Source organism: Prunus avium, chromosome 8 (genome assembly GCF_965620075.1).
Source record: "Prunus avium chromosome 8, drPruAviu1.hap1.1, whole genome shotgun sequence".
Lineage (NCBI taxonomy): Eukaryota > Viridiplantae > Streptophyta > Magnoliopsida > Rosales > Rosaceae > Prunus > Prunus avium.
This window is the reverse complement of record NC_142291.1, coordinates 24849296-24862269: the sequence shown is the minus strand read 5'-3', so window position 1 is coordinate 24862269 and position 12974 is coordinate 24849296. Positions and strand designations below refer to the sequence as shown.

General features: G+C 36.0%; 1 protein-coding gene across 2 annotated transcripts; it reads left to right on the top strand.

The window, feature by feature from the left end:
* Positions 1-6699: 6699 nt before the first annotated feature.
* On the top strand, positions 6700-10073 carry EMB3129 (GTP-binding family protein). 2 transcript variants are annotated; one of them, XM_021944666.2, is made up of 9 exons: positions 6700-6897; positions 7069-7206; positions 7297-7413; positions 7561-7704; positions 7794-7880; positions 8316-8431; positions 8736-8917; positions 9168-9225; positions 9456-10073. In XM_021944666.2, the coding sequence occupies exons 1-9, from the start codon at positions 6745-6747 to the stop codon at positions 9589-9591; spliced, it is 1131 nt and encodes a 376-aa protein (XP_021800358.1). In that variant the 5' UTR covers positions 6700-6744; the 3' UTR covers positions 9592-10073. The 2 variants fall into 2 exon arrangements, with proteins under 2 accessions (XP_021800358.1, XP_021800359.1); XM_021944667.2 differs by having other exon boundaries at positions 9446-10073.
* Positions 10074-12974: the final 2901 nt, after the last annotated feature.

Sequence of the window (12974 nt, the reverse complement as noted above, 5' to 3'; positions counted from 1 at the left end):
AGCTTCCTTCCGGGCCTAGGGCCTCCTCCTGCCTGGGCTAACCCCTTGCGATGGAAGTGCTCTTAGGAAGCAAGGCAATTGAAACCACAACGTTCAAACTAGGAAGAAAGAAAAGTATAAAAAGAAAAAGAAAAGAGAGCACACTGGATGAAACTTGATTGCAAGAGGAGGAGGAAGCCCATTAAAATCCCTCAACGACTTTAATGTGAGTTTTGGGGGAAAAAACTTGATTTAATGTTTGATGATGTGTCATGTGTTAAGTGGTTAGATTGTTTGAGTGGCTTAGATTTAACGAAATACGGGTAAATGCACGGGACCTAAATGCAGAGGCTCAAGATCCTCATTTCTATCTATAGAAGACTTTGCTTCTTCTTCTTCATATTTTTTTCTTGTTAAGGGTAGGCTTTTAAATAATGTTATATATGTTTGAGCAAAATTCCGCACGGGGAATATTCGTGCGTAGATTCGTTGACCCTCGAACTTCCTTCTCTTTCCTCTCCCTAAATCTATGTGAAAAAGACCGGAGTAAATAGACTACACCCGTGGGGTGTTGGCCGAAGGGCCTTCAATGCCTAAGTCAGTTTAGTGGATCTTGAGAAAGATAAGACAAAGTAACGGAACCTCTCCCTAAATCTATGTGAAAAAGACCGGAGTAAATAGACTACTCCCGTGGGGTGTTGGCTGAAGGGCCTTCAATGCCTAAGTCAGTTTAGTGGATCTTGAGAAATATAAGACAAAGTAACGGAAAGGACGGAGGTCTTCTCTCATGGGGAGACCCGATTTGCTAGAGCCATATGTGTTTTGGCCTGAGCCGTGTGAAGGAGAGAGAGTGGCATGAGGAGAGAGAGGTTTTTCGGCTAGGGTTTTAGGGTTCAAAAACCAATTACCTTGCTTGTATTGCGTAGCCATGTATATATAGTGCTCTTGCCTTCTATTTTCAAAGAATAATTCATATAAGGAAGGGAATTATTCTTTCCCTTAAATAGAGAGATTGGGTCAATTAGGGATTTTAATAAGAATGAAATCCCTAATTGATGATGACATCTCTATTTTTGGTCTAGATAATTGGCCAATTAAATGGAGCACAATTATTGACCTAAGAGATATTCTTGTTGTCCACGTGGCGCCTTATGATTGATTGCCGAAATATTTGTTCCCACAATATATATAAGGAATTTATTTGTATTATTAAGTATGTCCTTCTCTTTTCTCTGTTTTCGGTATCTTGACTGTGAGCAAAGCAGTTGCTGATTCCTTTTCAATAATCTATTATCTATAGGTTGGGGGTTAATAGTAGACTTTTGATTTTGGAATGTTCACCAACTTGCTTCAAGCTCACGTCAATTACAAAACATTCCACGAAAAGATTAGTAATCATAAAAATACAAAAATAAAAGATCAAGTAATGGAACACAACATTTTAAATTATTTTATTGAGAGCAAATAATTACATGCCAATAAGCTCATACCACATGTACGAAAAGTTGCTACTCATACTTAATTTCCCTACCAAAATAGGCACGAAAGATCAGCATCGCATCCCATCTTTATTAATGCAGAGAAGGATGACATAATGGTCTCCTAGCTAACAGAGGTCGATTCCTCTGCCATAATTGATAAGAGTGTGAGCTCCGCTTGGGCTCGCATGTGCTATAAATAAGCCCAACAAGGCCTATCAAACTCTTTAGGCCTCGCCATGCTAATAAGCCCAAACATGGGTTAAGAAGCCATATGGGTCTGAGATCAGTTCCACTTAGGCTTCACAAGGAAAGTCCAAAATGGACTAATCCTTGGGCAGTGTGCCTCCAAAAGGGCTCAACATTGATCTCCAAGATCTTCCTAGTTATTGCAGCAATAATCTAAGAGATCATGCCCACACATTTTGGGGAAGTATTTCACATGTCCTAAGTAAATGGCCAATTAATTGGACATGTGATCTAACGGCCAAGAGGGCCCCCAATTAAAGCCAAACATAGCCTCCTATGACGATAAGTTAGCCACCAATGAGCCATATAAGAACCCAACCTCAACCATAAGAAGGAGGCAACGTTCTACTGATCTGAAAACCCTAATTCTTGGTCTTGGAATTGCCTTTGGCATCAGAGGCTCTTTGGCTCACACTGCATCGGTGTGCTTAAAGACTCATGATTCTCTGCTTTTCTCTTGAATTTCAAGGGTAAAGAAGTCTTTTTTTTGGACCAACGAAATCATTCCCCACAATTTTCTAAGTGAGAGAGCCATGTTAAATTTAATCTCACCCATTGAAAGTGGGCTTTTTCAGGGAGACGTTTTCCAAACAAATCATAGAAGCACTTATGAGGAGGTCATTTTTGTTTTAAAGAGATAGAACCAAGTTCTAGACTTGATCATCTGTAAAGTGTTTTTACTTAGAATTTGTGTATATAATTTGTGTATATTTTATTTCAAAAATTATGTGAATCTCAATTAACTTTTTTTTAATCAACATATTTTAACCCACGGGGTTCCTTATTAATAAAAATAAAATTAAAATTAAAAAAAATTAAAAAAAAAAAAAAGAAACCCCACAGGGTTTATATGTGCTTGTGTGAAGGACTTGCTAGTATGCTCATCTCAGCTGGGGTTCGTCGCCCTAGCTCGAAATTTTTGGGTTAGGGATGGGCTAGGGCCAGCCTTTACGGGCTTTTTTAATTTTCCAAGCTGGGCCAAGGATTCAAATGGCTTGGCTCGGTCCTGGCCTAGACAAGCCTAAACGGGCCGGATTTTTAAATATTTATATTTATATATATTTTTTTCAAGTCTTTTAAATCTTTTTGTTACACATATTTTGTCAAAAGTGATGGATAAAGAGTCTTCTCTTAAACAATAGTATAGATCACTACATAACTTAAGAAAACAAAAATATAATAGCCAAACTCTTTTAATAAACCTAGACCAATAGACAATTGATTTAAAAAATATTATACCTAAAAATGAATCTTATGAAAATGTGTTACTTCTATCCCAAACTAGGATTGACATCATGAAAATGAAAACAATTTGTGCCATTAGATTAATAAAACTAAAATAAACTTTCAAATTCTTTATTAAACCATTAATTTTGAACTTAACAAAAACAAAGGCACTAAAAGATGGTGTATGCACTGCTTATTTGTTACAAAATTTTAGACAACATTAAAATTTATAAAGTGTGTAAACAAAATAAAAAGTTTACTAGTTTATCATACATATTACATTCTTTTGATTAAGTATAAAATGAGGTTATGGAATGCATCAATTAAATCTTTAAAAAAAAAGAAGGGCATAGACGGGCGGGCCTAGGCCGGGTCGGGCCAAGTTAGGCCGAGCCAAGGATTTCAAATCCTAAGCCCAAATCCTACCCAACCTTAGAGCGGTCTGGGCCGAACTTTAATCCATCGAACCTCGGACTACCCACTTCGAGTCGCAGGCCAAATGAGGATCCCTAATCTCAGCTATAGAGGGGTTTTGTATTCTTGAAAAATGTTCTATTTTGAATAATACAAGGTTTATATATATAGAAGCAATAGTCTAAAACTAAAAGGATATAGGGCTTTCTCACACACACTACCAAGGTGTCATGGGATCCGAATTTCGGACCACTAATCTACAAGTCAAGACCATTTTCCACTAGGTTAGACTCATTGGCTAAACAATGTCGAACTGTAGTGACTAATTTCTGTCGAATAATATTAATCTGTTCCGGAGAGTACTGACTGTTTATTCATAATATTATAAGGAGTTTGGTTTTGTTCTTTATAAATAGTATGATTAAGTTATACTGTGTTTGGTGTTGTTCCGAATAACATCGAATTAGACAATTTTTTTACAAAAAATTCTTTGATAATTTACGTGGAAATTCAAATTCAAATTACACAATTTTTTTTTGGTAAGATTCATATGACAAGATTTGTTTTTCAATTGTTTTTGCCAATTTTTTTTTTTTCATATAACCCATTATCATAATTATAGTATCTCATAAAAGTAAGCAAGAAGATAATCAACAACCAGCAGTAGCAACACAGAAAGAGGCTACCAAAAAACAAACCAACAAAGCACCAAAAGTAAAAAAAAAAAAAAAGCAAGAAAAACACAGTTGCATATATTGTTCTAATCATTGAATTGGGATGATAATTTGATTATTGAGTTGGATGCATGGAGAATATGAAATACATAAAGAAAAAAATGCAAGAAAAACTCAGCAACATGTATTGGATACACAGCCGCATGATGATAATTTATTATTTGATTATTGAGTTGGATACACAACCGAATGTATTGTTGTTATAAAAAATATAGTTTTCTTTCTCTATAAAGCCAAATACAAAAGCATTATATTATAAATAACATATAAAAAAATTGGAAAGCTTTTAAGGTATAATGAAATTGAAGAAAACAAAATAATAGGTAAGTAAAAGGAAAATAAATAATGAATAAGAAGGTGAGTTTGGTACGGTGAAGCACGTCAAAGACACTGTCCTAAAGCCTTTGTAGCTCCCTACGTGCAGGTGCTGACGGTCTACAAGACTCCAAGATACGACCCCTTGTACACAAACTCAAGATCCACTATGAGCACATTCATAGACAGATATAGGTATCCAAGTCACAGAACTATTGCCAAAATAATAATATAAAGTAGAGAATATATATATATATATATATAAAGGTAGAAAAGGAGAGAATTAGTTTGTGGTGGTGATTGTGGTATGTGATATTCTGATGGTGTATTGTTGTTGTTTCAAATGTGAAGGAGGAGTGAACTTTTATAGGCATCCAATAACATGTAACCTTCACCAACCAGAAAAGTTCACCAACCACAAAATTAAGACATTCGATATAGAAATAAAACATGAATATTAAATATTTATAACCCCCATAATAAATAAAATAAACAGCCAAAATAATTAAATAAATAAAACGGTTAAAATTTTAAAACCTTTTTAAAATTCCAACAATTGTTCCAATACAGCAAGAAAAAATGTCAAAAAAGAAAAACTCATAACCCCATTTCCACAAAATTTAATAAAAGATGAAATATATAAAGAAAGAGAAGATGAAGACAAAAGAAGAGCGAAGAAGCATATTGGAGATTGAGAGAGAGAGAGAGAGATGGATACCTGGAGAGAGTGAAGAGAATAACCTTAGAGAATATAGCAGAGAAAAACCCTAGGGAGAAGAAAATGAAAATAGCGTCGTCGAATTTTTCACGTGAACGTGTGTGTTCTTTTTCCCTATTTGTATAATTAAACGTGTATTATCTAAACCGAGGTGCATGAATTGTATTAGTTAGTTAGGTAAGAAGAGTATTAAAAGCCCAACCTGTTTAAAATAGTCAGGTAATTAAATAATAAGGTGACACCAAGGTCTTAAATATCGATATTATCCCCGATATTATCCTGATAATATCTGATTTTTGGGGGGGCGATATTTTAGCAACTAACCATGGTGTTATCGTCATTATATCGATATTATCCCAATAATATCGGGGAGATAACTTCAACATTTTTATGAATGGTTTGGGCAATATATCGAGATATTATCGATAATATCCCAATACGAAACCCAAAAAATACATGAATTTTTTTGAAAAGCCTCCCCTGTTGCGCATAGAGGGATTCGAACCCCTCCCATTTTACTCCTTCAACACCTTAACCACCATATCACTTATGTTTTTGTGAAGTCAAGAAGATGACTCGTAGAGAAAGAGGCAAGGGGACTTTGTCAAGTCAAGAAAATGACTCGTTATCTATAACTTTGGACTCTGTTGGAGTAGGAAGTAGTAATTATGGTTATACTCATAACCAACCATTTCCCTACCCTTCATATCCCATTCCTGTTGGGATGGAATGAAGCGACTCATGGAAAGAATCCGAGACTCAATCTTCAAATGATTTTGCTTATGGACAACGTCAACCAATCTCGGATCCATATGGGTGGCATGTTAACAATTACATGCAAAACTATCTCGGGGATTTATCATTTGATGATTACTCTTCAAAATATATTTACTCTACACATAGAGATGATGAAGATAGTGAAAATTTTGAACCTCATAGGAACTTTATGTGGTACTAAGTCACTCATGTATCTTACCATGAAATGTATAAAGTGTAAAATATTGTAGTAATTCATTATATATAAATGATTATGGTGTGTTTAATCTTCTTTCATTAATTACTACATATTTTCTACACTTACAGTGTTTGTCAGCTCGCAATATAATTAACTTAAATCAGTTAAATCCATCATGCAATGCATTTTCTTCCAATTTTTTGTGATAAACTAATAGATAATTGACTAAATAAACATCCTACAAAGTTTCAATAAAAATTTCCAAGTTTTTCTTACAATTTCCTTGGTTTTTATTCAATTTTTACCGATACCGATAATATCCCGATATTTCCTTCGATATTTCCGTGTTTTTGGACTTCTGATATTTCCGATACCACCGATATTTTAGACCTTGGGTGACACCAAACACTTGACATGGACTATTTATTCCTATCTATAGTCTAATACGGTGTACCAAACGAGCAAGTTTTGAACAACCATTCTTTAAGTTACGGTATGTCGTTTTCCTAGGAGTATTTTCTCAAAAAGAGAATACTAGGCGACCGTTTAATTTTGTAGGTGGAAGCGTTAAGGGACGACATGTCGTTTGTTTGATTTTCTTCTTAAATCCGTATATTATCCAGGAGCAAGAGCCAGAGTGCAAGGCTGCAGGCAGACCTACTACACCACCAGCGAATGGCCATGGCTGTTCAAGTGGCAGGCCTCTGGCTGCCCACCTCTTCCACAACCCACACTCACTTGCTTCATTGCAGAAGCAATCTAAAACCACCATCTTCTACAGCTCTCTCTGCTACAGCTTCTCTCTCATCCCCAACTCCCACTATCCAGGCAATAATCACACCTATCCTTTGTAGTTTCCATTTTCATTCAAAATTATGTTTAACCCACAAAAGGGTTATGTTGTTTTGATAGATTTTTGTAATTCTTGTCGCATAATTTGTTCTGGGTATTGCTTACTTTGAATTGAATGGGTTGATATGTGTAAGAAACGTTTCGCAGATTGTTGGTGGTGGGAGAAGTCCCAGTTGGTACGAAAATGGAAATGGAAATCTCGATGGTTTCCAAGGAGAGGATGATGATTGGTGTGATTTGGATACTGAACTTTATCACTGGACCAAGCAACTGCGCCCTGTTCAGGTACCCATAATTCAATTATTCAGAAAAAATTCGCAGAGTTGTAGTTTTTCTAATGCAATATGCTTATATGGTTTCTGCTAAATTGGATAGTGGTACCCTGGTCATATTGCTAAAACGGAAAAGGAACTCAAAAACCAACTCAAGTTGATGGATGTAGTGATAGAGGTTCGAGATGCAAGAATTCCTATGTCAACTAGTCATCCACAGGTCAGAGCTCTTTCATTTCCTCGGTTGATAAATGTTATGCTTATAACCATGAGCTGTTATTGAAAACGATTCACTTTTCACTCCAGGATTAGGAAGTGAAAATGGACGCTATTTGTGTTAACTTTTATCTGGTTTTCTTATGAACAGATGGATTTATGGCTTGGTAATAGGAAAAGAGTTTTGGTGTTGAATAGAGAAGACATGATATCCACGGCAGACCGGAATGCTTGGGCCACTTATTTTGCAAGGGAGGGAACGAAGGTTGTCTTTTCCAATGGCAAACTTGGAATGGTACCCGCCCATATAAGAGATCCTCTTTCAGCTTTTCCTAACTTAAAACGTCATAGCAGAATATGATTACTTTAACGTGGCAAGTACAGGGTGCCATGAAGCTAGGCCGGTTAGCTAGAGCATTAGCAGCAGATGTGAATGTCAAACGCAGAGCCAAAGGACTTCTCCCACGTGCGGTCGGTTCCTTATCCATTCTTTCTGGATTTAGTTTTGAAATTTCAATTTTACAAACTTACAACCATTAGGAACTAGGGTAATGTTCTGTCTTGCTTGGTGTTGCAAACTATAAATGAGGACCATATATTCATATATGATTTTATCTTATAAATGATCTTGATTGAAAATCTCGTGACTTTAGTTGTCCATGTGAGGTATGAGTATTTATTTTAGGAAGTAATCGATTTTTATGGATTTTTTCTGTAGCATGTTGTAGAGGTTTTAGGCGTACTTTGGAAGCCAAACTATGCCCTAGAAGAATAATTCTTATGTTATATAAATGAAGTAAATGGAGAACTATAATGTTAATTTAATCCAAAGAATATAATGCAGCTATCAATTTATGGTTCATTTAAGAGTTATGATGTTTGATAAAAATTCCTTTATACAAACAGGTACGAGCTGGTATAGTTGGATATCCAAATGTTGGGAAATCATCTTTGATTAACCGTTTGCTGAAGCGACGAATGTGTGCAGCAGCTCCAAGACCTGGAGTTACAAGAGAATTGAAGTATAAATTTCTTCTCCCTTTACTTCGATATTCATTTAAGATGTAATTGGGTCTGGGGATAAATGACTTTTGCTGGAAGTTAAAATCCTCTAATTTTCATTAGATTTCGAAATTTGTTAACAGAGAATTGTTGAAATATGTTGTAAATTTGAATTGTATTCGCTTTTCAAGTGCCTTAGAAATATGATAGATTGTGGAAATGTTGAAGTTTGCCATATATTGACACAAACAATACTATGTCTCCATGTTATATGCGACATCAATGTAATTTTTCCTTATATGCATCTTCTTGTGCCTGTGGAAGGTGGGTTCATTTTGGGAAAGATCTTGAATTGCTAGACTCTCCTGGTATTCTCCCAATGCGGATTAGTGATCAGACAGCAGCAATAAAGCTTGCTATTTGTGATGACATTGGAGAGAGATCCTATGGTGTTGCTGATATTGCTGCAGTTCTTGTCCAGATGCTAACGAGGCTTCCATCAGTAGGTATGTCTCACATTTCTTTGTCAACTCAATCTACTATCTGAATGCCTAATGGTACTTGTCAATGTTGTCATTACCTTGGAAATTCCTGTTAAATGATCACACCCTGTACAAGGGGAATGCAGTATTACTCGGTCTACGTTCCATTCCTTGTACCACTTTTGTTAGCATCACAAAAATCTGTTAGTTTATGGGGACTATTGACAACCTCTAATCTCTCTTTCTCTTTCTCTAATCATTCTCAATTTCTCAGGTGTAAAGGCTCTTAACAGCCGCTACAAGATGGATGTGGAAGGTCACTGTGGTAAAACGTATGGATCATCTTGGGGCCAATTGAGTTTCTATTCTGAATCTATGGTTTCATTCGGCTTAAGAATATTTTCCTCTCATGATTCTGACAACCAAGTATATATATAAATGATCCTATATAATACCACCAAAGAGTGCAATCTGGGGCTAAGGAATATTTTTGAAGCATGAAAAGTAGTCCTTTTGAATAGTTCTAATCTCTGCTAATTCTGTAAATTGTAGATTTGTTCAGAAGCTTGCGGTTCACATGTTTAATGGGGATAGTCATCAAGCAGCATTTCGAGTGCTGTCGGATTTTCGGAAAGGGAAGTTTGGTTGGATTGCATTGGAGAGGCCTCCCAGATAGTACTATTGGAACTTGGTGGTAGGCCAGGAGCAGTCAAGCTTTCTGTAAGCCTCTATAAATACCAAAAGAATTCCAATTGCTGACTGATACACAAATTTAGAGTCTTCATGGAGTATCAAAATCTTGGCAAGAGAAGGTGTCAGTGTCCTGAAGGAAATTAATGAAGCTTCACGATGGAGTAATAACGTTGATTGTGAAGACGGAGGGCGTGAAAACTTTTATAGCCAAAGCTGGGAGAGGATCATATGGGCAATGGTGGATTCCTTTATTAAGGTGTAACATAAGTCTTTTTAACACTAGGATTCACAGAATATCAAGTTTTTGTAAATTAGATCTCAACAAGAGTTCTCTGTGTATATCATCTCTGGTGTCCGTCCAAAGAGCCCTCACTTTGACGACGTCGACATCCATGTGTATTTTCCTGGAAAACAGTTCCATACGTGCATTGATTCCTGTGAAAATCGAGTTTTTAAAAGTGAGAATTTTGTCAAAGATTTTGATTTCTATGCTGATATTCTAGTTTAGGTTGTATGTTTCTTTGCCTTTTCATTCCTGATCTATTTTTCCGCATTGGGTACTTTTTGCCTTTTTATAATCAGGTCATTGGAATACCTTAAAGCGCAACGTTGTAAACTAAGAATGAGTAGTGGTTTGCAAAGTTACCAAAATGTGGAAAACTCTGCGCACACACACACACTCTTACCCAATACTCCTTTTGCAGATTCCTTTAGACCCAAAAGGAGGTAAATATCTGAGCCTACATTTTCATTGCCAAGTGCAAGTTCCCATATTCAAGCTGCAAAGTAAAACATTGATTAACAAAAATAAACTAGTGAGCTAGCATGCCTCTGCATTTTGTAATCCTAATCCAATACATGATAGATGCTCTAAAATTTTAGGTGACAGAACTTTCACTGAACAGTACAATAATGTAGTAATCCTAAGCATTTTCCTTTTCCCCTTAGGCCCTGTTTTGTTCACGGAACGGATTTGATAGGAAATCACTTCTTGTGTCATTTCCCAATGGATGGGGAATGGAGATTCATTTCCCATGTTTGGTAATCCTGGGAAAGTAACCAGGAAATACCATTTTATTTTCTTTAACAGTGCGTTTGGATGAGGAAATTTAAAAGTACAAAGGATTTCATAAATGAGGGAATTTAAAATGACGGAAATTAATGTTCTAGAATTTGTAAAGTTTCTTGTTTGGGTGACGGATTTAAGGGATTTAACTTTTATTTGTAAAGTTATCTTTTTTAAAAACTCAATCTCTCTTGGGATTTTAGAAATGACGACTTTTAGATAGAATTTAAAGTTGGGATTTATGATCTTCAAATTCCATGTTTTTTCCCACGCGGAATTTCTAAATTTCTATGTTTTTTTTATCCAAACACGGGAATTGGTTCATGTCAATTTAGAAATTCTGAGTTTTGTCAAAATCCCAAGTTTATTTCCCCCATCCAAACGCACCGTTAACATATTTGGTTTGTGTATGAATGTAAAACAAAGTTTATTTAATTTTCCAATTATACCCATATGAAATAAAATTAAAAAAGAGTGCATTTAATGCTATATTGTAATGGGAACAATATGGTCATGAAAAATGTGTATTTAATGTTGGCTCATTTTCTCAAACTTTCCCATGATGAGGAAAATAAGACCCAGGGGGTAGAAGGGCTTCACTTTCCCCCTACTTTCCCATGAGCAAGGCAATGATTTCCCATGCCTAGACTTACCAAACATGGGAAAACAATTGATTTCTCATCCCCAAGCCTCCTTTCCCATGAACCAAACGAGGCCTTAGAAGCATCAACCTTAATGTCTATGGCGTCAAGACCCCTAGGAAGATCATGATTGGAGTAGATAATCCACTTCCAATTCCTGTGCTTTAGGCGAAAGGTCGTCATTTAGAGAAATCAACTCCCGCAAAGCCTCATTTATTAGGTGTTCGAGTAGAGGTAGGGCAAACCAAGACAAGTAGGTCTCATCAGTATTAGAAATGTGATACCATAATGTGATCGTCTAAGCACTTTCTTTGTGAAAATAAAACACACACTGTTCAACCCAGAGAGGAAAATGTGTTGAGCTAGGCACACAGAACAGTGTTCTAGCCTTTCCTCTTTTTCTGAATTGGGTCGTTGATCGTGTGGGCTGGCTTTTAAGACTTAGTCAAGAAGCCCTAATCCAATTTAGTATGTTGTTGGCGTAGGTGTGCCACTACTGGAGCTTGGCTTAGCCCAATAGAAAGAGATTTGTTAGTTGTGAAGATGGATTCTTGAGTGTTTGCGCTTTAATCTGACTTCTAATCAAGCAATTGTGACATGAATGGGGAATTGGCTCAGATTAGTTCTTTTCTATGCCTTGTAATAGTTAAGGACTTTATAATTCTATCTTGTGCGCTGGTCTGATATTAAACTATGAAATCAAACCTAATAGGGCTGGAATTACCCCTGTCGGACTAGTCAGTTCTCAAATTAGGCTGAAGTCACTTGTCATTTGTTGGCTTGTTCTAAGTCCTATGGAGGTAGGAATGTGTATACAGAAAGATAAATGAAGATAGGAAATGAAAATTAAGTGGGAAACTTGACTTTGGGTTGAAGATTTCTATATTCAACTTATTGTTGGTGTTTATCTCACGATAGATGACTATTTTAGACTGAAGAATTCTCTATTCTGCCTATTGCAATCATGATTTTAAATAACTTAAACAACAAGAAACAAACTTAAACTGAAGATTTCTCCATTCAGTTTATTGCAGTTATAACTTAAAAGTAAATGATAGTATTTGAAAAGGTAATTTAAAGTACTGGTGCAGATAAATAAGCAAGGCCTAGCAACTAGGAATCGATACCAAGTGTTGGCAGAGCAATAAACTAAAAATATAATAATCAGGAGTTGTCAATTGGTTATCTTGGTGCAAGAGAGTTGTTTTAAGTTCATAAGAGATCAAGTGCTAATCGAATTTAAAGTGATTTTCTGAGAAGAAAAGTTGATTTTAGTTTTTTCTTTGTTGATGACTTCTCCATCGATTTATAGATTTCTGATCCTTTGAGTTGGCATGTAACTAGCATGATTTTGGAAAAGAACTACTGGTTATTGAGCTATAAGCAGAGATATGGACTTGAGCGCTTTGATTTGGGTTGCTTGGGATTTGCTCAATGGTTGTTGCTGGCCAAGACTAGTGGTTCAAATCGCATTTAATGCGGTTGCTTCGTCACCTGAGGTTCTCCAGTTGTCAAAGTCATGACATTGTTCTTCGTTTGAAGCTTCGCATCTTTATCCAAGCAATAATATGTTTAAAAGATTAATCAACGTCTCTTTCGAAAGTCAACTAAAAAAGTTCAATCAAGCCGATAATGATATTGGACTTGAGCTTCTGTACAATTCTAACTAAGGCCCAATCTC

Excerpts from the sequence above, each read along its gene's own strand:
- EMB3129 (XM_021944666.2), top strand. The coding sequence starts at position 6,745 with ATGGCCATGGCTGTTCAAGTGGCAGGCCTCTGGCTGCCCACCTCTTCC. Across the intron at positions 6,898-7,068 it reads CCCCAACTCCCACTATCCAG|ATTGTTGGTGGTGGGAGAAG; the intron begins GCAATAATCACA and ends AACGTTTCGCAG. Across the intron at positions 8,432-8,735 it reads GGAGTTACAAGAGAATTGAA|GTGGGTTCATTTTGGGAAAG; the intron begins GTATAAATTTCT and ends TGCCTGTGGAAG.